This window comes from Toxotes jaculatrix, chromosome 1 (assembly GCF_017976425.1).
Source record: "Toxotes jaculatrix isolate fToxJac2 chromosome 1, fToxJac2.pri, whole genome shotgun sequence".
In the NCBI taxonomy this organism is placed as follows: domain Eukaryota; kingdom Metazoa; phylum Chordata; class Actinopteri; family Toxotidae; genus Toxotes; species Toxotes jaculatrix.
Window position 1 is genome coordinate 16,178,047 of NC_054394.1, and position 23,961 is coordinate 16,202,007.

Consider the following 23,961-nt stretch of genomic DNA (forward strand, 5'->3'; position numbering starts at 1 on the left):
ACCCAGCTGGATGATGCTTGCTGTCACACTGGTGTGCCACATCCAGGCAGCCAGCTTCCTCCCAACACCCGACCATCTGTCTACATCCGTGATGGCTCTCTACCTGCAGACAGAGGAATAGGGAAAGGCTGACAAACATACTGTATGTTAGAAAGAGAGAAACCTGCGTATACACACAAAGTAGGCTGGCAAGGACACTGTATGTGCACTTTGCACACAAAACCCAAGTTCAGCAGTGCACATTCACCTAGCTTGTATATTCATATCAACTTCCAACTTCCAAAGAGAAGGAGAGCCAGACGGAGAGAGACGATAAAAGAGGAAAAGGGTGGACAGTCGTACAAACATACAGTAGACAGACAGCTAGTGACACACAGGAAAAAAAAAAAAAAAATGAGACCACACTTGCCCATGCTATCTATCCTGCTCAGATGGCCATTTGGGCTTGTTAATCTATCGCCTGGTAACAGAGACAGCCTATCAACAACAGCCACGCCCCTCTGCACATGCTCATAGAGAAGGGCTCATTTGGATCTTTGAAGGGAAAACGCACTCACCACACCGAAATGCATGCGCACACACACACACATGCACGCACACAGATACAAAACTCCCCACAAATCCTGGCCTGTCATTGCTCTCCATTGTTTGGCTGCGGTTGCTTTCTCCTGGTGTGACTGCCAGCAGATGGCTAGCACTGAGCTGTCAGAGTCGGCCTGGGGCCCACACACAGGCGCACACACACACACACATACACACACGCACACGCACACAAGCGCACACACAAGCAGAGAAACACTCACCCATACAAAGAGTATCTTATTGCACACAGAGCATATGCACAGTGTCCACTGAATGGCGCTAGTATTGGCTCTGTAACACTCCTCTAGGTTTACTCATACTTTATAGGGTTTATACATTACGTACAGTTTACTATGTGTCACTCTCTTTCATTCTCTTGCTGTTTTTCCACTCTCACACACTTAGACACACAGGCTCCTGATAGACTGTGGCTCTGCCGCTCAGCTACAGGTGCCCCTCATGACCCCTCTCCCTGTAATGACTGTGTAATCTCATAAAAGGGCCGCCTTACTGCATTAGCATGTGTAAAGGCCATTGTGCTAGTGTGTATGTGTGTGTGTGTGTGTGTGCCTGTGCATAAGTAACAGTTTGGAATCTTGCTTCTGCTGCCATCTTTTGCATCTTTGTGTATATGTGCGTTTCTCTGTGTGTGTGTGTGTGTGTGTGTGTGTATGTGTGTGTGTGTGTGTGTGCAGTTCACAGTGATTCAGTGTGTTTAGAAGCAGGTGTCAGGCGTAATGGAGTGTGTTGGCACAGTGTAAAAGCAGCTGCTACAGCCCGGGGTCATCCGGGGTCGACCAGAGGTGAAAGGTCAGGGTTGGGGTGAGGAGTCAGCTGTAGCTACATGACATTCCACTACTCACTAATCATAGCTCTGATGAATGGCTGCAAAGTGGCAGCTGGTAGACAGGAGGCAGTGTGTATGTGTGTGTGTGTGTGTGTGGTGGTGTCAGAGGAAGATACAGGGAGAAGAGAGAGGGAGAAGAGAGAAGAAAGGAGAGGGGAGGGGAAGAAAAGTGCTGTGGGGGCTTGTGGGGGGTGTGGAAAGAGGAGAGGAGGTCTATACATTGCAACTAATCTCACATACACATTCACACAAGCAGGCAGGAAAGTATTGACTGCACAGGGCTGTGATCCTGAAGGAGCTGTACATCAGAGAAGACAAGCACAACAACACAGGCTTTTGTCAATGTCAGAAACTCCACACACACACACACACACTCACACACACACACACACACACATACGTAGCCTCTAAGCACATCTAAAGGCGCACGTGCATGCATCGTCATCCTCCTGCTCTCTCTCTCTCTCTCTCTCTCAAATTTACACACACATAAACACACACACACACACACAGTTTGTTGTGTCTGCAGAAAGCTGGGACTAATGACAGGCTTTGTGTTGTGTGTGCTCACTCAGCTGCCCCCTGGACACACTTTACCCACCCAGCAGAAAACAGCCCTTTGTGTTTCTCTCTCTCTCTCTCTCTCTCTCTCCCTCTCTCTTTGTATCTCTCTCTATCTTGTTCTCGCTGTCTCCCCACTTTCTTCTCTCTCTGGAGAATAGAGTTGTTTTGCTGTGCTCTGCTGTATATATTACCTACTGTATATATTTTCCTGGGCTCTGACCACAGATATATGAGTGCAGCAGTGTTTTTTTGGCTGACACCAGCCTTTCACATTTACCAGTAAACGAAGCAATAAAGCCTGTCCATAAAAAAATGCCGTTTTGATACAAACATGGTTAATATGGAGGCTTTTCGTATTTACACTGCACCATTGATATGATGTGCTAAATCATGGTGAATAAAACTGAGTCACAGTGAGTTTTACAACTACTGTATATGTCTGCTGGCATAAAACAGTAGGAGCAGCAACAGTACTGAAAATGCCATGATGTTGATTGTGTCTCTGTGTCACTATTGCACCTTAAAAGTATTTCAACATCATTTTCATCTTTGACTATGCAGTATTTTATTTATCATTTGGCTAGTTTGACTAGTGGGAGACACTTTGTTCGTGTATACAAGGTTTCCAGTGTGTTTTCTGAGTTTGAGAGGGAATTTACACACACAAACTCAAAGTCTTGTTTTAGTACTATTTAGTACTCCCTTAGTCAGTGTTAGACTGATCTATTTGCTCAAGTGACTCCAGTAAATAGAGCTGTCCGATCATGGCTGCTAAATAAGCTGTTTATGTATGGTTGATGGAGAACATTGTTTCATTACTGCAAGTTCACCACCCCCCCCCGCCCCACACACACACACACACACACACACACACACACACCACTGTGCCACAGTTTTCTTCGTCTATCCCTCCCTTTGATTTGTTAAACCGTAATGAGCAGCCTCTCTGTCTCCTTCAGTTTCTTTATCTGCTCATCCACTAATCCCTCCTCCTGATTTGTGTCCCTCCATCTTTCCTCGGCCTCATATCTAAATGCCATCGATGAGAGCCGACTGCAGCAGAGATTTCTCTTCAAAAGCACCGTGTGTTTATACGTGTGTGTTGAGTGTTTGTGTGTGTGCTGAGTATGTGCGTGCACATGTAGTTGTGTGCTTCACTCAAAAGCAGACTGTCAAACGGTCAGCTTGTTTTTGCTCTGACAGCCGGGCCAAGCAGGAAGAAGCCAATCGATAGCACTTACCCTCTTCCTGTTTGAGTTCCCAACAGACTAGGAAGAAAGACCCAGCCCTGCAGTCGTCATCAGCACCGTGTGTGTGTGTGTGTGTGTGTGTGACTACCTGTCTGCAAACACTTTCTGTCTATAAAGCATTGTGTCTGAGTAAAATTGAGTGTGTTTATGTATTTGGAGCGTTAGCCCAAGGACACAATGTAGTGCCATAGAGGCACATTTTTCTTGATTTACTGACATCCATCTTCTTCTCCCTTAGGTTTGAGGCCTAAGTCTCAAATTCAAATAACTCTGAAATAGTAGCCTGATAACCTTGAATTTGAATTCTCAAGATAAAGTAAACGGGATAAAACACACAGAAGTAAAAGACACTACACAAATTCATGCATATTTATGCAGGGGTACTGTGGAGGTCCTACCCATGAATCCCTCCCTGCCCCTGCTCTATGCGCTATGACATGCCTTGACGTGGAAGAAGAAAAAGTGCCCTACAGGGGCCAATAAAGTGTCACATAGTTATTGAGGCACTTGTACCCATGCATCCTGTTCCCGGGGACAAACAGACCCAGGGAATGGCACAGTGTTTACTGTGATACGTCGAATGCTTTGCTTCCCTTCCTTTGAGCTCTGTTCTTCAGCAGGATGCACATGTTTTACCACTGTGACATCACTGGCATTAAAAGGACAGGATGATAGTGAGCGCTGAGGTCAGATCAGCACCCACTTTGGCTGATCCACTGACCGCCAGTATCCTGTGCTGCTGGGGACTTTGCTTTAGCTTGTGTGCGCACCATGCAGGTGTGGTTTGACCTAATTCATACTGCTGATTCAGTCTGAATGCTATTCGCAATTATAATGTTTGCTGAGGTATTTCTTTGGACAAGAGACTGAAGCAAATTGTGGCTTGCTCCAAGGTTGTGTCCAGCATCACTTCCAGTGTTGTAGTTGTTTTATTTGGCTAAACGTGATGGTCAGCTGTGTTGTAATTGCAAGTGTTTCACTTTGGAAACTTAAAGATGGATGATAGGATAGCTGCTGCATGCATGTGAAACTCTGTGCGTTCATATGCATCTGTTGTCTTATTGTGTCTTTCCAGCTGCCCACAAATCAGCCTCAGTGTGAGGCTTGCTACTGTCCATCTGCCCTTGACTGACCCAAGCCTGACCTGTGTTTGGGCCCTGGGCCTCCTCATGGCTACTGTATGGGCTTGCATGTGTGTACATATGCGTGTGGTTGATTGTGAATGTGTGGCCAGCACAGGGTGGTGGGGTGTAATTTGAGCCCCAGGCTTGGACAGGACTGCTGCAGATTCCATCCAGGCAGAAAAAGCAAGACATGGGAGCCGCAGGGTGATCAGAGAGAGAAGGAGAGAGAGAGAGAGAGAGAGAGAGAGAGAGAGAGAGAGAGAGAGAGAGAGAGAGAGAGAGAGAGAGAGACAGAGAGAGAGAGAGAGAGGACAGGACAGGACAGGACAGCTGAAAGAGTAAGAGGAGGGAATGTTGGAGAGTAATGGACAAAGAGTAGCGAGGCTCTTTTTAACTCGGTCTCCGTGGAAGAGAGATGTCAGTCTGTGTCAGTTCGCTCCACTAACCAGCCTGTAGCAGGAGAAACAGATCTCTCCCTCCCTCTCTCTCACACTTTCTTGCTTTCTCTCCCCCTCTCGCTCCCTCCCACACCATCTCTATCCACTTTTTTCTCTCATATCTTTTGGTGATAGCTTTTCTGCCTCAGTTGAGAGAAGCAGAAACACCCCACAGCTCAGGGGAAAACACCAAGACTAAGTAAAAGACCAAGCAGTGAACCAGTCATCTCTAAAAGGCAGGCAATGTATAGTGCAGGTCTTCTTCTGATCACACTATGGGTGAGTGAGAGCAGGCTGCTCCAAATGCTGTGGAGTAAGGCCCCGAAGGCAGGGCATGCTGCCGGCTCTGCAGCAGCCTTTCCCTCTGTGTTGTGAGGAGGGCAGCACACAACTCTTCAAACACAGAAGGGATCAAATCTTCAAATCCCCTGGAAATGTCAACCACGTCTGAGGAAATGTCAGTAGAGCTGAGAACACACGCAAACACACATCGGTCCCGAACGTGCGCGCACACACAGGCGCTCGCACTCAAAACCATGGCAAGAGAGGCAGTGTGATATAGGGCAGTCACATCCTGTGGGCGAAATCAGCTCCATCTCCTTTATTTTCCCAAATCTCAAGGGAGAATCACTATATGCTTCTGGAGGTGTTTATTCCCAACAATGTAGAAGTTATAATCCATGGCATTTTCACATGAATAAACATTTCCTTTGAAACTCTCTAATGTGAAATGATGTAACACAGTTGTGATTCAACTGGCAATGCCCTTGTAGTGAAGACAGAACAACAGTGGGAATTGGTACCAGAGGAAACCGAGGAATAATTACGATTTATTGCTTGCAGGTCTTTAAAAAGTCTGTACTCAGTCTTAGCTGACTCTTAAGATGGTTGTGCAGGAGTATTTCAAGGACTAATTCACGAAATTATAATTTCTTGGAATAAACAATGATTAAATTCCTGGTCTTATTGCCTTTCTTGTTCCAGGAAAAAAAGATTATATGAAACACTTTGTGATAATACAAATAATGTGACATCTAAAGTCCTCATATGTAGATCCTTAGTTGTTTCAGGTGAGCTCATCTGGAGCCACTGACATCATCCTGTGTTCCTATTGATCTCTCATCACCCCCGCTGACTAACTTATCGACACCCTCAAGTGTATTTCCTGTCTAGACTGTCAGCGGTGTTTATGGATGGCCCTGCCCCCTGATGACACACACACACACACACACATACACACATGTGTGGCCACCTCCTCTGCCTATTGATGTTTCCTTTTGCTTTTGACTCCGTCCTCCTCCTTAATGAATCTGCTAGGTGTGTACAGATGTTGTGCAGGGCAGTATCGACGGGCATGGCCGTGATGGAAGAGCTCGTCCCTGGAGAGGCTTGGGTTAGGTCACAATGAGTGTGTGAGAGAGAGAGGGCAAGAAAAAGAGAGTAATTGTTAGAGGGCCCATGTGTTTCTGGGTGATGTGCATGTGTGTCGCCTCATCACTCACTGGGTGTCACTACTAGGAAGTTATACTGAGCCCAGAGCAAGGTGTGTGTGTGTGTGTGTGTGCGCACAGCACTGCTTCAAGAGGTTGACAGGTGAGATGTGGGTTGAGACAGACAGATGACTAGAGAGGTTGTGACTGTTTTGACTGACAAGCCTCTCCCTCTCTAACACACTCACAAGCACTCACACGTTTCCCTGTGCAAGCCTGCAGGCCCTCCGGACTCTCTGTTTATCTGCAGCTTCCTATCATGCTCTGCGCTGAGCTGCTAATGTCTTGTGATCCTTTGAGGGCATACAGTGCTGCGCACTGTTGTGTGATTTCGGCTGGCAGGCTCTCTCCATGTCCTGTGACATCATCCATTACCAACTTCCTCCTTACCGATTAGAGATGATAATGCTGAACTGTAGAATTAACCTCAATTAGTGCTACCTCTGTAGATCTTTCTCATTTCACCTCCTGACTCTTGCGCTCCAATTTACATGTCCCTGGTCTATTCCTTTTCCATTCACAGGGCATATATCAACATGAGGGTGCAGATAAACTCAGACACAGTTCTTGAATTGAAAAATACAGCATTATCTTAATTTTACTGACTTATATTAAACAAAAACAAACAAAAAAAACCCCAAAAAACCAAAAAACAATTTCTTATTTTTCCAGTACTAGCAAGATCAGTTGGTTGGTTGGTCCACCACTTTGGTGTGCCTGTGTGGTTGTTGTTGGAGGAGTCTCCTCTCAAAATCAGCATACAAGGCAGAAATTAAAATATGGATGACTGCAGTATATAAAATGAGATTTAATTTGGTAAAGAGAGCAGCATAAATCTTCATACTGAGCTCATACAACAAGAGGGAAATAAGCAATTAGGAACTATACACTCCAAGTCTGTATGATGGCTGTGACTATCAGGTTGCTGGCCCATAGTTAGACTCCTAGTCTCTCACGCAGTCAGTAAGGTGCCTGTCAGTCAGATGGTTCCTGTGCTTTGTTTTGATTATTTTCATCTGTGAAAAGGCCATCTCAAAGAGATAAGTGGAGCCAAAGTAAGGTTTGACCTTCAGTGCACAGGAGGAGAAGAGTGGAGAGGAAATTCTCCCCTGCTCACAAGTCACCAAAAGTTGCAACAGCAAATATGTTCTAGTACGTTTTCCATTAACATCATAAGGATAAGCTGTTAATTTATGTATTTGGCAAGTCTCTAACACATTGATACCAAACATATCAGTAAAATGTTTACAGACAATATATTTAATTTCCTCCAAAATATCCAATCTTGCAGTAAAATATCCATTTGTAGGGACTTCAGCATGATTTAACATTTTTACAAAGCACTCGGTTAAGTTTAGGGAAAGACTGTGGTCTGGTTTCAAACAAATAAAAGCTCACAGCGTTTATACACATTTTACCAAAACCACAGTCTTTCCCTGACCTTAACCAAAACGCTGTTGCCTAAACCTAATCACAGATGGGACTCAGGATCTGAACCCTGGTCTCTGTGACAGTCCTGTGCTTTGTACACCCACTGTCCACCTTGACCACCTCTTGGCAGCTAAGGTGCCTTTATTAAATATAGCACTTTATTCATTTAAAAAATATAGCTCTGAACATGATCAATCCATCGATTACGTTTTGTACAAAACAAATGTTTTGTTGCAGTTTAGCCGTATAGAAACATAATTTCTAGTTGTTTTATCTTAGTATTATTATTTTCCCTCTAAAGCTTTGCGGTCTACTTTGAGTTTCACAAAGATCGACAAGTTGCTTGCAGTCGACAGGTTGGCGACCCCCTGCTGTAGACTCTTATTCTAGTTAACTAAAGAACTAATGTTAATACTAGTCATCTCACCCTTTCCCAATTATATGGGCAAAAATGAGTCACTTGAGTTCAATGATGGCAGCAGCTATATGTGTGCCATCATGTCAGTATGTCAAGTGTTACTCTATACCATCTGTTTTGGTGGATGAAAGAAGCAACAATATCTCAGTAATTAAATTATAAAGGCTTGTGTCCCTGACCTGACAGAGCAGTTTCGATACTCTTGGCTTCCTCTCTATATCCTTCTCCTTTATACTTTTGCAGTTTAGTAAACAGCGTGAGGAATTCATAACCAAGCACCTCACACGTGCACTTTACTCCATAAATAAAGAAAAAGAGAAAGAGGAGGAAAAAAGACAGTGAGGAGGCTGAAGGAGAGAACATGAGACAGAAAAGGTCAGGAAATATGTAAGCAGGTTTGTTGTGTATGTTTTCTGGGGTAGACGTAATCTCCTGGCTCAGACATGACTGTTTACTGGCACGTATTTATTTATTTTTTTTTTTACTTACACCTGACATGTTAGACCAGGGAGGCACACCCAACGTGTCTGACGAGGAGGATAAGATAAGCAGGGATACTTAACAAAGGAAAGAAGAGAAAAAACCCAGTCTCTGTTAACACACACACACAAACACACACACAAACACACTCGCATGAGAATCCCAATACTTCAGTGGCATAGCCATTACTGTGACTGTGTGGGAGAGGTGAATCGTTAGCTTGAACAAAAGGTGATTTTATTGTTAAGTGAGGCCTGTTTAAATGGTTTTTAACTGCTGGCGTGGCTGAAGCAGCTGTCTGGGCTTGAAGAGAGGGCAGGTGGGTGGGTCTGAGAGAGGCAGATGAAAAAAAAAAAAAAAAAAAGCTTCCGACCAAAAGAAAATCCCCCAGACCAGCAGGTGGCCTTACATATAGGCCAACAGCCAACATACTTGTCTGTATTTGTGTAATAGTTACTACTGTGGTTTCCCACACCTACAACTGTAGGAGGAAGCATTGATGCACTTTGATGCCCACAAACGTGTGAGTGAATGTAAGCACAGACACACACACACATACACACACTCAAAAAAAAAAAAGAAATAAATAAAAAATAAAAAAGTACTAACTACCTCCCCCTGGCTCCTCATGAGAAGTCATTAGGAATGTGTCTGTGTGTTTTATTTTTAGCAGTGTGTGTTTAGGAGGGGTAGTGGAGTCTCGTCAGTCTTCAGGGCCCTCCTGCTCTGTCGCTCTGTGTCTCTGTCTCCAGCTGAGAGCTATGTATATTTCATAAGCCCAGGGTGCCTTTTTGTCTTAAGATGCGCTGCACCTCCCCTGCCTGTCTCCCTGCTACTCGTCAGTGGAGGGAGCCATCACAGTCTCTTTGAAACTCTCCCCCACTCCTCTCTCTCTCTCTCTCTCTCTCTCTCTCTCTCTCTCTCTCTCTCTCTCTCTCTCTCTCTCTCTCTCTCTCTTTCTCTCTCTCTCTCCCTCTCCTCACTGACAGCCACCCTTTGCTTCTCCCTCTTCTTTTCATGGTCAGCTTGTTTCTCTCCTGAAGCCTCATCCCTCTTTCCTCTTTCAGCTGTGGAGGGGAGCAGAGTGTAGAGCACATCCAAGCCTACTTGGGCTGTCAGGAAAAGTCTCTCTCTCTCTCTCTCTCTCTCTCTCTCTCTCTCTCTCTCTCTCTCTCTCTCTCTCTCTCTGTTTCCCTCCGTCTTTGATTCTGTCTGTCTGTCTGTCTGTGTGTCTCTCTGTCTGTTTTGCAGCTCTGTCACTTCAGGGAAGGGACACTTCTTCACCCAGCACTGTGTCCCCTTTAGTTGTTTTCTTTTTATAGCAGAAATCTGAGTACTGTGACAGCAGCTAAAAATGGTTGCACCAATGACGGGAGTTAGATCAGCAGTTAATTGCTATATTTACAATATCAGTGTCTTTCTATTGTTTAGAATTGATTATTATGCCTGTGTTGCTGTTGTACCCCCACATTTTATGTCGAAGTCACTCCCTGATCATCGATAATTCATTAAGTCCACCTCTGTCTTACAAACAAACGCCCTAATTTTACAAAGATCCTTCCTTTGTTTCTTCCATATTAGCTGCTAAGGATGTTAATCATGTTTTTTAAATCTTTCAGGCTAGCGCTGTGATTGAGGGTGAGGCTGGAACCAGTAAGGAGGTGGACTCAGGTGGTTCAGGGCCCTCAAAACCTGCAGGTGACCACATTCCTTCTCGCCCAGTGACCTTGGAGCCAGAAAAAGCTGACCAAGCTGACCACCCACTTCCCAGTGAGTATTGCTCTCCTAAATGTCAGAGAACCGTCTACAATGTTGTTTTGTAATTTTTTGCTTTCCTCACCTTGATCTTCAGCTTTTGATTTTCTGTTTTTCTTAAAACATCGCTGCCTGGTTCACATAAAAGTCCCTTTTGTGTGATGCAACTGTAATCCATAGCATTTCACTTCACACCAGTGTGATCTATGATAGATGTTAGTACAGATCTGTGCAAGTAAATCTCCCTTTTTTTGCTATTCTCCAGCCATTTGTAGCATTTTCAGACATATTCATCATGTTTCACACTGTGTTTCTTGATCTTGTCACTCTGTGTGGTATACTGTAGTAAAGGCTTTGGTTTAGCTTTCATCTTTATATTACCAAGAATAAGCCATACCCTGAGAATATATATCTTCACTTAGCAGGCAACTTATACCTGCTTCTTTTTTCCCATGAGAGGTGTCCTCTTGACCCTGCTGTGTGGCAACACAGGAAGTAGTGACACCCCTGGAGTGAATGAGATGAGGTCTGAGGCGGCTCGAACACTCAAAGTGAAAAGTGCCAAAATTCCTTTTGAGTTGTTCTTTTCTGGCTTGTTCCGTCATGTCTTCTAACACCTCTTCCTCTTGTAACTCACCACACTCCTCTGTCACCACTTTATTTTATCAGTATCTACCTACAATACCCTCTCACCCAAACCAGATTAACTCTTTGTTTTCCATCTTTTGGCATCGCAACAGTCAACCTATATATATGCTGCTGTGTGAGAGCAGAGGAGATAATAATGATTTCCCTGCTGTTTGTTTTGCAAATGTGTGGGGGATTTGATCTCTTCACCCTCGCTTTGACTGTGTTGTTTAATAGCAACTGCTCTTCATTATCAACAAAGCACACCAGCAAACCCAGCATACGCAGGAAACGTACACACAAAGGCTCACAAACATCTGTACGCTGACACTTGTCAACGTTCACACACAGATGCACATGCTTGAACACCATATCTCACTCAGTTTTTGTTTTTAGAGACTTCTGTTGTCAATATAAAGTTTCAGTTTATTTATTTATTTTTTTGACAATTTCAACCCAGAGCAATGAATTACAGGTTTTGCAGTCATTTCACATCTCTGTCATATTGATATATATAGTATAGTGTTCAGCCAGAAAGGTGAATAAGCAGGTTGTTGAGATGCAGGCAAAGGAGAGAATGGTAGTGGCAAAGTGAGACTGAGAGATGAGGTAGAAGATGTCATGATGAAGCAGGCGCGGACACAAAAATAAGTGACACGTGTGCGAGTATGCCCTGAGGGAGGCCATCACCGCAGTGGGTTTCGGAGCTCAGTGCGTTTTTACGGAAAGTGCTGCTGTCTCCTCTTATCAGCTGGACTGGCTTTTCACCAGGCATCTTTTCCGTTCTCTTCGTCTTTTTTTTTTTCTTTCACACAAACATTTGCACTTATGAACACAGGGGTTTTGTAAATCTAATTTTCTTAACTCTCCACCCTTCTTTTTTTTCACTTTCTCTTTCTCTTCACTGCTGTCTGTCGCTCCTGCTCATAGCTCCCTCGCGCACAGGCTTCTTTCTCTCTTTTTCTCTGAGGCTATTTCTGTTTAGCCGTGAGGGCCCCCCTGTCTTTTGCAGAAACTCATCTCAAGCTCTCTTTCCAACTTAACCCACACACACACACACACACACACACACATATACACTAAATACACACAAGCTCAACCACAACACACTCAAAGGCACTTGGTTAAACAGGCATAACAAAGGGGGCCACTGCACACCCACAGACATACACACGTACATGCAGAAGACTGAATGTTCCTCCCAGTGGTCTGGTGTGGGCTGAGAACGGGGTTTTCATGACTTATTTAAGTGCTCTCCATCATGTGTGTTGCGCTGCGGCTCACACTGACATGACACGGCCCATTTCCTCCACTCAGGCTCGAAACGTGACACAAGACACGCTTGCGGTGTTCACACAGGATAGAGCAGAGAGGTGCACAATCAGTCATGATCTTAAGACTGTTGGGTTTTAATCATTAAATAGGTCCCGATGTAACAGCTCGAGTGAGGCTACAGGGCGAGGCTGATAAGTTGAGACAGTTGCAGTTACGCAGTCCTGCTGTCCACTGCAGTCTGCTCTCTGCTGGGTTTTAATTGTGTGTGTGTGTGTGTGTGTGTGTGAAATATTTAACGGTTTGATGGCCGTAGCTCTATTTTACTCTGAGTGCACTTTCACACTGCACCGTGGTGTTAAAGAGATTGGATGCAGGTATTTGTGAATGTGAGTATCTCACAGAGAGAAATTTTAAGATGCTGTCAGATCAGAAATGTTTCAAAAATGGAGAAAAGAAACAACCAATGCTCATTTAAAATGTGTAAACATATTGTGGTCCATCACGAGCCCCTATCAGACCAGAGTCAGGCTGTAGGGGAGAGGATGTGACATCTGGGCTGAACCATGAACTCAAAACAACCACAGAGTCAATATATCATTATTAGTGGTGAAGGGGCCAAGAAGGGTGAGATGCACAGGACTAATATGAAGGGCAGAATGTGTGGTGAGGAAATTCTATACAATACAATTCTGCTTCTTCTTTGCACTGCATCAGCCTTTTTTCAACATTTATTCTGTTCCCTTATAATGTTTCATCACAGTCTTTTGTCCTTCATCTTGTCATACTGAGAAAATATTTTAGATTTAGAGATAGGTGTGTATATATGTGTGTGCCTTGGCGTGCTTTTGTCTCAGAATTACACATGCTGATGATGTGATTGTCATGAGAAAAGCTGTGAGTGTGTTTTGATTGCAGCGGCACAGCTGGACTTGGCAGACTTGGCAGTCTTGTGCGCTTGGCTTCTGGCCAGTTCAATACAATTACAATTACCCACTGAGGGAGCAGGGAACAGCACTGAGGATGGGATGTGGGTGCTGGTTGGGGCACAGAGGGAGGGTAATTCCCAATATCTGGCAACCTGCATTTGCTTGGGAGGAGGATCAATGTCTGAGCTGGTGCTTTAGCCGTGGTGGTTAACATTTCACATTAAGAGTCTTGCATGGAGAACACAGCAAGTCAGGCTCAATCCACAAACAGCCATGTACGAAGAGCACACATACTGCGCACACACATACACACTAAGTGAGGGACTGTCCCCCCAAAAGAGGGTGATTACAGGTGCCCGTCCCTGTATCTCTTGTCCAGAGAACAGACCGGCAGGTAGAGAGATGAGAGGAGCAGTGCCAGAAAGAATACAGCTGAAGGATGACAGGAGCAGTGTGCTGAGAGGTGGGGAGGGACGGCGTGGCAAGAGGAGGACAAGGACGCTGAATGGGGAGGAGACGGGGGATGTGTTTGGACACAGAGATTGGAGGGTGAGAGAGGAGAGGTGGAATGGAGAGGAATGCCACTGCTTGCTCCCCCTCCTCCACTCCGTCTCTTTTCTTCTTTTCTTTTGTCCCCCTCAGTAGGGATGGCAGGAGGGTGGGCTAACTTCGAATGACAGTGACAAGCTTGCCACTGTTCCCATGAAGCACACAAGATGGAAGTGTGTGTGTGTCCGTGTACGTTTGTTTGTGTGTGTGTATGTACGTGCGTGTGATTAAAATGCCACTGGAGACCAGGGTATACCGAGTCTCTTGGCAGCACCACACTTGGCAGAGTGCCACCTCACTGCCCTCTTTTTCCAGCCCAGCTGAGAGGGCGTTGAGGTGTGTGTGTGTGTGTTAAGTGAAGGGAGGCAGTCTCAACAAACAAATATTAATTCACAGTGTTCCCATTGTCTGTTCCATTACATCTTTTCTTCAGGGGGCAAACGAACTGGCCTGCGTGGCTGTTTTTTCATCCATCTATTTGAGTAATTCAGTAATGTAATGATCACAGGATTTTTGAGAAACAGAGCTCTGTTCTGCTGTGTGGCGCCAGTCCTGGCGGGCATGCGGAAATCAGTCAGGAGACAGTGGGTTTGGCACCGTGCCACAGTTATTAGCCACTCACAGGGTGGGCACGGGGTTATGCCCCGACTCAATCATTCGCTGTGTTTGCATTTGTGTGTTTAATGGGTTTGTTTGTGTGCATGTGTGCTTGTGTGTGTGTTTGTGCGTGTCTAGCGCTTGAGTCAGGATTCTCCTCCTGGTCACACTGACCTTATTGTGCAGTCACTCCTGGTTGATTTGTACCCTTTCCAACACATTCCTCTCCCCGAAAGGCTGAGAAACAGGCTGTTAACCCCCCCCCCCCCCCCCCCCCCCCCCCCCCCAGCACACACACACACACACACACACACACACACACACACACACAAACTCTCTTTCTTTCCCCCCTCTCTCACTCTCTCTCCCCTTCTCTCCGGATGGGTTTGATTTAGTGACTGTGGTTTTCCATCCAGAGCCTGGGAGCCAGAGAGAGTAGACTTGGGGAGAGACCTATAGATTCACAGCCAGCGGAGCACGTCATTACACGGCCGTAGCTCATCAGCAGATACATCAGCAGGCTGGAGCACTAATAGATGTGAGCTGTCGCCGTTCAGGAAGTAATAAACCTCTCTTCATTTCATCCTCTTAATTATTTCCTTCTCAGGGATTGTGTGAATTGCACTAAATGATGACAGCAAATAGCATGTGAGTGTGTGTTCTGTTATTTGAGGGTGAATATTTGGCTGGATCACACAGTACATAGATATATAAAATTCAGCTATGTGCAGCATGGAGCAAGGAATTTTTGGACATGAGAATAGCTATATTTAGGCCTTGGTGAGGCCACCCGATGTGAGGTTAAGGCTCAGTGTAGAGCCGTGAGGTCAGGTTACCGCCATGTTTCAGCAGTAGCCCTCGAAAAGATGACCACTTAGTGAGAGACATCCAGACTCTGACCTTTGACCTTACATTCACCAGCAAACAGGTGTTAAATCAGGATTAAGCCTCAGTGCCTGCACTCTCAGAGCTGGCTGCAAGCTGTGTTGTGTATGTATTTGGATCTGTCTCTTTCTTTTTATTTCCAACAGGTGGGCAAACATAAGAAAACCTTACAATGTAATACAACACCACAACAATCTCCTGCCTCAAAAGAGCAAGAGAGTTGAGATCTGTTCATATTCGGGGATGGGTAAAAGTGAGGATGCTTGAACCAGAACACAGTTTTATCACAGTTTGGATTAATTTCTGTATTTTTGTTATTCCTTTTCCTCTATTTTTCTTCCTCTCTTCCCCTTTCTTTATATCTCCTCTCCTCTTTCTCCCTTTCTGCAGCCCCATGACTTCAATCATCCCTTCCTCCCAGCCAGCCTCCCTGTCTCCACCGCCACCCTCTCTTCCTCCTTTCTTTGTGCTCTTCGATCCTTCTTTCCCTCTCTCTTTCCCTCCCTCTCAAACTGTCCTCCACTGTCAGGCGACTTGGCTGAGGCTAAGTGCTTTTTGCTGTCTCGCTGCAGGTGGGACTGTAATAAAGCTTGTCAGTGGGAGGCATGGGTCACACTGTCACATGTTCTTTGCCTCCCCTCTCTTAACTCCCTCCTCTATCTCCTTCCAACCATCCCCCCATCCCTGCTAACCCCCCTCCCCACCCCACCATTCTCTTCCAAGATCCTCTGCTTTTATTTTTCCTCTCATTTGTCTGCCTTTTCTTCCCCATTTCGTTTTGCTCTTACCCGAAACTGTGCTCCTTGACTTGTCTCTTATGTCTCTCTCTCTCTCTCTCTGGTTTCCTTGCCAACGGCACTTTCAGGAACATGATGAAGAAGAGCAGCAACAGGAGACACCCCTCTCAACATAACAACCGCACACATACACAAGGCTGTGTTTTATCTCCCCTTCTGTTCTCTGTCTACACCAACAACATCACCTGTAGCAGGGAGGGAATGAGTCTTTTAAAATATGCTGATGACATGGCCCTAGTAGCCCACATGGTCAGTATGGAGGCTGTCACACAGTACCAAACAGCGGTAGATAACCTGGTAAAAAACTTCAGTGAGAAATCACTGGAATTAAATATTTCAAAAACAAAGGAGTTGTGCTGTGTGAGCAAATATACAGCTGCAAATATCCCGCTTTTTAAACCACTGAGCATTCACGGGGAGCAGGTTGAGCAGGTGGAGTGTTTTAAATATCTGGGGACACAGATAGACACCCGCCTATCATTCCAAACACACTCGGACTCAATCTACAATAAAGCGCTTCAGCGCCTCCATCTCCTTAGAAAACTCAGGTACTTTAATGTCAGTAAAAAAATCCTAACCATGGTATACAGGTCACTCATAGAATCCATTCTCACCTTTAACATCACATCCTGGTACAACCTCCTCACTAGCAAACAGAAGACAAAACTGTCACGGATCACAAATCAAGCCAGCAAAATAATTGGAACACCACAAACTCCACTGTCCCACCTGTACAAACGCTCTGTGATCAGGAAAGCCACCCTGATCACAGAGGAACCCTCTCACCCCCTCCACCACTCCTTCAGTCTTCTTCCATCTGGCAGGAGATACAAAGTCCCACTAGCCAGAAAAACAGTCCACAAAAAATCATTCATCCCAACAGCAGCCAATGCCCTGAACAGCAAAGGTGCAATAACCTGATCACGTTTTATTATCAGCGGGATTTTAGTTACTTTTTACATTTATGTGGTCTTAGTATGTCTGTATGTGAGTTTTTTTTTATTATGTGTTTTTACTATCTGTAAATGTGCTACTGAGCCCTGTCAAAGGCAAATTTCTGTTACACTTGTATCAGACAATAAAATTCTATTCTATTCTATTCTATTCTATACACATACACACGAGCACACACAGGCACAGAGACACACACACAATCCATGTAAATGACTCCAGGTGAGGTTGTATTGTTTGCCCAGCTGCTCCTGCTAACCAGCCTCTCCTGTTCCATAGTAAACCAGCAGGCTGCATGGAAATCAGCTTCCTCTACACAAAACAGTTCTCTGTTCCTTCTTCTCTTTTTATGTTTACACACAGGGTATGTGCTTGTATGTTTATATATATGCGTGTGCTTGGTGATGTACTTTAAGGGCATCTAAAGGTTAGAACTTGTACATCATTTGCATGCAGTCTTATTTAAAGGTGTGTGTGTTTGTGTGTGTGTGTGTGTGTGTGTGTGTGTGCGTGTGTGTGTGTGTTTGTGGCTTCTAATAGAAATGGCTTATGCACAGTCTTTTACTTGTTCTATCCACAGGATGGCAATACTGAGCCCCCTTCTTTAAAGGAATCCTTCCCCATCACCTCCTGCAAGCCACTGTTCATTCACATGCACACTCACACAGGCATGCACACACATACACACACACACACACAGAGCCCTCTTTAGTCTGAGTTAGCCCAGGCTTGTGTAAGGTGACAGAGTGCAGTGAATAATTTAGTCCTGGCCATGTTAATGGCTGACAGCGAACATGGCCTCTCTACTCTGCTGTTGGCCCATTACTAGTACATTCTGTTTCACTCTCACTCTTTCTTCCTCGACATTGTTCCTCCTTTTTCCCTTACATTTTCCATTTATGGTGGTCTTGTGACAGTATCTAAATGTTATGTTTTTTCCTATCATGGTTGGATAATGATTTCATTGAAAAAAATAAATATGAATTTATCATTATTTCACCACCATTTTCTGGTGGTTGAACACATAAGAAAATAACATTGAGGAACTATCACCTTCTTTTTCTGGCCTTCCTTCAGCTATCCTGATGTACAAGTATTGCATTTTTAAAGATGCTGTAATGTATACTGACTTATCCTGTGCAATAGCTGCTTTCTAAGCTATTTAAAATCCCCAATGTGATTGAGAAACTATATAGAATAAACAATTTCCAATTACCTTACAGAAATATATCTTAAAATTACTTCCTTTCACTGCCCTGACCTTATTATTACTTCTTCCTGGTACCAACAGTCATCCTTAGCAAAATTGTTTTACAGGTCTTTTTATTTTGGTAGATGAAATATGTGGATTTTGTCTTGTGCCGAGGGCAGCACAAGCTCTTTTGGGGGAGGTAAAACTGGATGTTGGACGTGTTAATTCACATCCACTCTTATATTTACAACTCTGGATGTATTTACAATGGTAATTAGTTACTTGCTTCTCCATAATGTCTTTAACAATATTCATTAAGCATTCACAAGAGACTATTACTCTTTGGGCATTGTGAGACAATTCTGAGACATGTTCATCTCTAACTCATCTTCATTTGACTGTTTTCCTGTTCTCATACATTTTACTTCCTCTGTGCCCCTCCTTTTTCTGTTTTTCAGCTCATCTTCTTGTTCCCCACCCTTATTGTCGTCATTCTCAACATAAACTGTTGAGCAGATACACAGGAAATGTGTGTGTGTGTATATATATATATGTGTGTTTGTTACCTCTTTGGGGCCATTTTCAGTATAAATACCTTCCTTGTCAGGACCAGTCGTCCTCATGGGGACCAAAGACCGGCCCTAAAGAGACAAAACGTATGGTTCTGAGGTCCTGGGTGGGAGGTAGGGTGTGAATTGAGGTTGTAGTTAAGGTTAGGGTTAAGCTGTTTACAATGTGTAGAAGTGGATGCAATGTCCTAACAAATATAGCTGTGCAAATGTATGTGTGTGTCTGTCTGTCTAGGCCCAGTCAACCTCTACTACTAATACAATCACATACACTAAACAAATTATAGCCCCCCCCCTCTCCATCTCACTCTCTTCATTTCTCTTGCTCTCAATTCAACCATGAGGATGTTCCATGTGGTGTACGTGGTTTTCAGCGTGTACGGCCTATGTGTGTTTTCGTAGGCTCTGCCTCGCTCCATTTTTCTCTCTGATACGATCACTATGAGTGTGTTTGGGGGCAGTAGGAACCATGAAGCCACTGAGGCACTGAGGTCTGGCTAGGCTCATACAGACTTAAGGGGGATTGGGAATGACGTGTCCAGGTTGAGACACCCCATAGTTGGGACTCCCCACCAGCCTCTCTGGCTCCAGCCTGCCTGATAGATTCTAGCTGGGCGTGGAGAGAAGGTGCTCCATCTATCTCCTGCACCCCCACCCCACCCCCTCGCCTGTCACATCAAAGTGCTCATCTCCTCATTTCTGCATTCCCTCTTACCTCTGCTGTTCCTACCACTTCTTGTTAGCTGCATTTCATCCATTTGTTTCTTTCAGTCTTTCAGTCTCTCTCCTGCTGCTTTTTTCTTTTTCTCCACAGCATATCACACATATATTCTTCCTCCTCCTCCTCCTCCTCCTCCATCTCTCTATCTCTTTCTCACACACACGCACACACACAAACACATCCACAACCCTTGAAGTGGGGTCATGATTGAGGCGTGCTGTTAATTAGCCGGCAGTGGTTGTTGTAGCAATGCGATGGTAGGGTGTAATTAATTAGGTGGCATGTGCACAGTGGGAGAAAAATAGGGAGAGGAGCGATGGAGTGAGAGAGAAATACCGGCTATCAGTCCTCCTTTTATCCTCTGAGCTCAGATGAGTTCCCCTAATGAGAAAAAATGAGATGCTCCCAACCAGGGAAGAAAGCATTTTGTCCTTTACATGTTCTCTCTGCCTCTCCTCTGCTTGTCGTTCTGTCACTGCCTTGTTCTCTTTTCATCTGCCTATCACATCCAGGCTATTGCTGGTGGGGTGCCAGTGAGTTGGAGTCACCAGACATAGATCTCCCACAGTAGAATGAATGCAGCCTCTGGGACACGTCCAGGCACACGCATACAGTGCTGACAGCCGTACCACATAGCAGAGATGGTCTACGTCGGACAAGTGCTTTCATTTTTGCTTTCATTGCTCTCATTTTTGTGCATTTGTGGGAGTTTCTGGGCTTTTAGAAACGCCCTCTCTTAAAGGCTGCCGCTCGACTGTATGTCCTGTAGTTTTGCTTATGAGGAAAACGAGGGAGAAAGAGAGAAGAAGAGCAAAAAGAGATGGATGGAGAGATCTCAAAAAGGCATAGAAAATGTGGGAGGGGAGGCAAGAGGTGCACAAACACTCAGAGCTCTATTGATCCTCTTCTCAGTTCAACACTGACTCCTTCACCTCATACTGAAGCACCCCTGTGTGTGTGTGTGTGTGTGTGTGTGTGTGTGTGTGTGTGTGTGTGTGTGTGTGTGTGTGTGTGTGTGTGTGTGTGTGTGTGTGTGTGTGTGTGTGTGTGAGAAAGGCCTAACCATAGTGTAATGTATCTGTTTACAATAACCGCAGAGAATCTCAACTGGTGTCAACCTGTCCGCTTTAACAGCGTCATGAATAATTAGACGCACACAATGGCCCGCCCTCACACCACACTCTTCCTGTATAACACACACACAGACACACATACACACACCCTACCGATGTTCACATTTACACACAAACTCCTCCCTTCCTAGTGTAAACTGATAGTTTAATGGCTGCCCGGCCTGTTCTGTCCTGTGTGACTGAAACTGTCCTAGGTGACAGGTTTATGGACAGTTTGGCAATGTCAGCGGAGATGGACAGCTATTTACAGCCGGGCATTAGACACTTCGGACACTGGCAGTTAGCATAAATTCCCTGGTAGGATCAGCCAGTGGATAATACACATTGGTGACAATGCGCCAGTGTAAATCACCAAATGCACACGCTCTGTACACAGCAGGTGATCACTCAGTCTTTTTTAACCTTGTTAATGCTGCCGTCGTCAACACACAGACATACCTCACACGCAACCGTCACACACATGCTGTAGATCTGTATCTAAGTTATTTACGGCCCCCTGCCATCACGTTAACAACCGGCACTCGCTTTTCCTCCCTCTGTCTCTCTTCCTCTCCCCGCCTTCCCCTCTGTCTCGCGTCCCCTTCGACTATCATTTAGCTTTACGAGGTGTCCTAAAAGAAGCCTGAGTTGTGCACCCCTCCCTCCTCCCTTTTATGTCAGAGATATTGATATCCTCCATAAGTCAGACGTACCTCTCTCTGTTACTGAGGAGAAATTGATGACAGAAAGGTGTGACAGGAGGGGAGTGGAGCTGGCAGGGAGTTATAAGAGTTTGGCTGTGTATGTATTGGAGTCTGTGTTTGTGTGAAATGAGGCCTCTACAAGTGTGCACTGCATGCAAACAGACTTATTAAGGGAAGGAGAGTAGCTGGTTTGGCAAGGCTGCAGGTTAAGCAAAGGAGAAGACCACTAATCGAGAAAAAAACTGAGAGAGAGAGAGAGAGAGAGAGAGAGAGAGAGAGAGAGAGAGAGAGAGAGAGAAATGTGGACAGATAGGGAGGAGGAGGGAGGCAGATCTGTTTCTTTCTTTATGAGCTTTCCCTGTGTGTATGATACTGTTGCTATAAACAAGAGGTCAGCTGAAGAGTGGCTGTTTATAAGGTCCATCTCTCAGAGTGAGCGTATCATAAAGCCTATGAAATCCTGATCAGCCTGCTGTGGTTTGTGTGTCTTCTCTGGGTGTATTTGTGTTCACATGTGTGGTTGTGTTATCCATCAGAGCCATTAGCAACCATCTGTCTCACATTCTAACAGGAGAATCAAAGCCTACCTCTCTTTGCATTGCGTGTTACATTGTGTGAGTTAGCCAGTGTTTGTCTATTTGTGTGCCTACTTCCATGTATGCTGGTGTGTATGTACCAGAAGGTACAGTTACAACCTGTGTCTACTGGTGAGATGCAACAACAGCAGAACGTTCTTACTATCATAGGAACACACCTGATCATCGTTCACTACGGAGCTCATACTTAAATCGCCCTGTTTTTGTTTTTTTTTTTGTGCAAACTGCATTAGCATTCAGCATGTGCAGCTACTAGAGGAGATTAGAGTAATCTCACATGAAGAGATACTAAGTCACCTTCACCATGTGGTTAGTCCAAGGTTGAGTCACGCGAACTTGCTTAGCGCACAGAATTTTATTTCTTCAGATGTGGTTAAATGGTGTGATTAGTAAACTTGTTTACTGTGTGAATTTTTTGTCTACCTGTCTTCCTGTATGTGTGTGTGTTTGTGCGAGTCTGACTGCTGGTGTATTTTTTTTTTCTATTCTACTGGGGATTAAGAAAAGGTTTGTTTGATTAATTAATGCTGTTAGACATGAATGTAAATGATCAAAGGAGCACATTTGCATTTTGCATTTAATTATTCATGAGCTGCGATCGCTCATGAATTAGGACACCTGTGAGGGCCATCTCCTCTCAAGCTCAGACACTCACTCATGCACATATGCACACATGCACGCACTGACACACACAAGCACATCCTGGGACGTGACCTGGTGTGTTTAACCAGGCCTGCTCGTCACCCCTGTCTGTGTGCACTGCTGTGCGCTGGGATACAGGTCACCGCAGGTTCATGTTGGTATTATTAAGTTATGTTGCCTCTCTGGCTGAGGTTCAAACGTTCTGATTAGGTTACCTCGTAGCGCTAAAGCTCAGACTGTCACCCTGACTGTATGATTCATCTCCATGGAGACAAGAGAGAAGCTCTGATCTAATTACCCATACTCCTGCCATCGCAGACTTGAGGAGCGGGCTGGGTGGCGTGAATAAGGCGAGAGGAGCCAGAGATGAAGAGGCAAGGGGCGGCACGGAGAGGTTGTAAAAAAGAAGGATAACAGTGGAGGTGGAAGAAAACTCAAGTGCAAAGAGAAGAGCAGGATCTGATGCTAACAATAGAGAGCTTGATAAAAGCAGGTATTATTTGTCTTCTTTCTTTCTCCTCTTCCTCATTTCTCCCCTCATCATCAGCAGCATCCAACTGCTGCACAAATGGGCCCTTGTTGCCATGGATATGAGCAATGGTTCTCCCGTTCTGCTCGATGGGGCTCAGTGATAAATGGTGGGATGAGGAGGAAGTTAATAATTTATCCCGGGGAGGGAGCGACCGTTCTGGGGAGCGTTACCTAGCATAATGGGTTAAGTGCAGCGATTGCTACGTGCCGAGCAATAGACTCACAGGAGGTTATATATAAAAAATGAATAAAGGCTGAGTGGAGCCTGCTGGGAAGGAATTGTCAAGGGACTGTGTTGGTGTGTGTGTACGTGCGGGGAGGAGAGCGGGGGGGTTGTGTTGTGTTATGTTTTGGGAAGAAGACGTTGTCATTCCTTGAAGTTATAGGATTGTCAGGTAAAGAACAGTTGCGACTTAATAGAGCCTCCTCCAGGCTTTCAGTAAAGATCTCCTCCCACTCTACTTTTACTCAAAATGAAGAACAGCTCAATATGCTTTAGGCTTTGAAGTGTGACAGCAGCAGTGACAGATGAAGCTGCAGTAGAACAGAGGTGGAGGGCCTAGCTGTGTATACTGTGCTGTCATTATCAGTGACTCATTGACACTTATGTATACATCAAGACAGGAATGCATACACGGACCTTTTCTATTCCTCATTATCCGGCAGTGTGTGTTTATTCTTATATACCGTTTGTCATTTTCCTCTGACGAGAGCATTTGTGCTATATTGTGATAATACGAGGGATGGAAAAGAGCACAGTAAGGAGAAAGGCCGCATGAGGTAGGCCCACACCCTCCTGAGCATTAACACAGCACCCGCTTCGCATCTTCTTAGCAATTTATGAGGTGCTACGCTCTTTACGCTGCCTCCTTTCCCTGTCCCTCCATCTTAAACTCCCCACCTTTCCAT

The 23,961-nt window shown here is 45.0% G+C and overlaps 1 protein-coding gene across 1 annotated transcript in view; it reads left to right on the forward strand.

Annotated features, from left to right (window-relative positions):
- gse1 (Gse1 coiled-coil protein) overlaps positions 1-23,961 on the forward strand; it is a 164,610-nt gene that overhangs the window by 40,897 nt on the left and 99,752 nt on the right. The window contains exon 2 of the mRNA XM_041066856.1: positions 10,243-10,393. Within this exon, the coding sequence (XP_040922790.1) occupies positions 10,243-10,393 (151 nt within the window). The remainder of the gene's footprint in view (positions 1-10,242; positions 10,394-23,961) is intronic.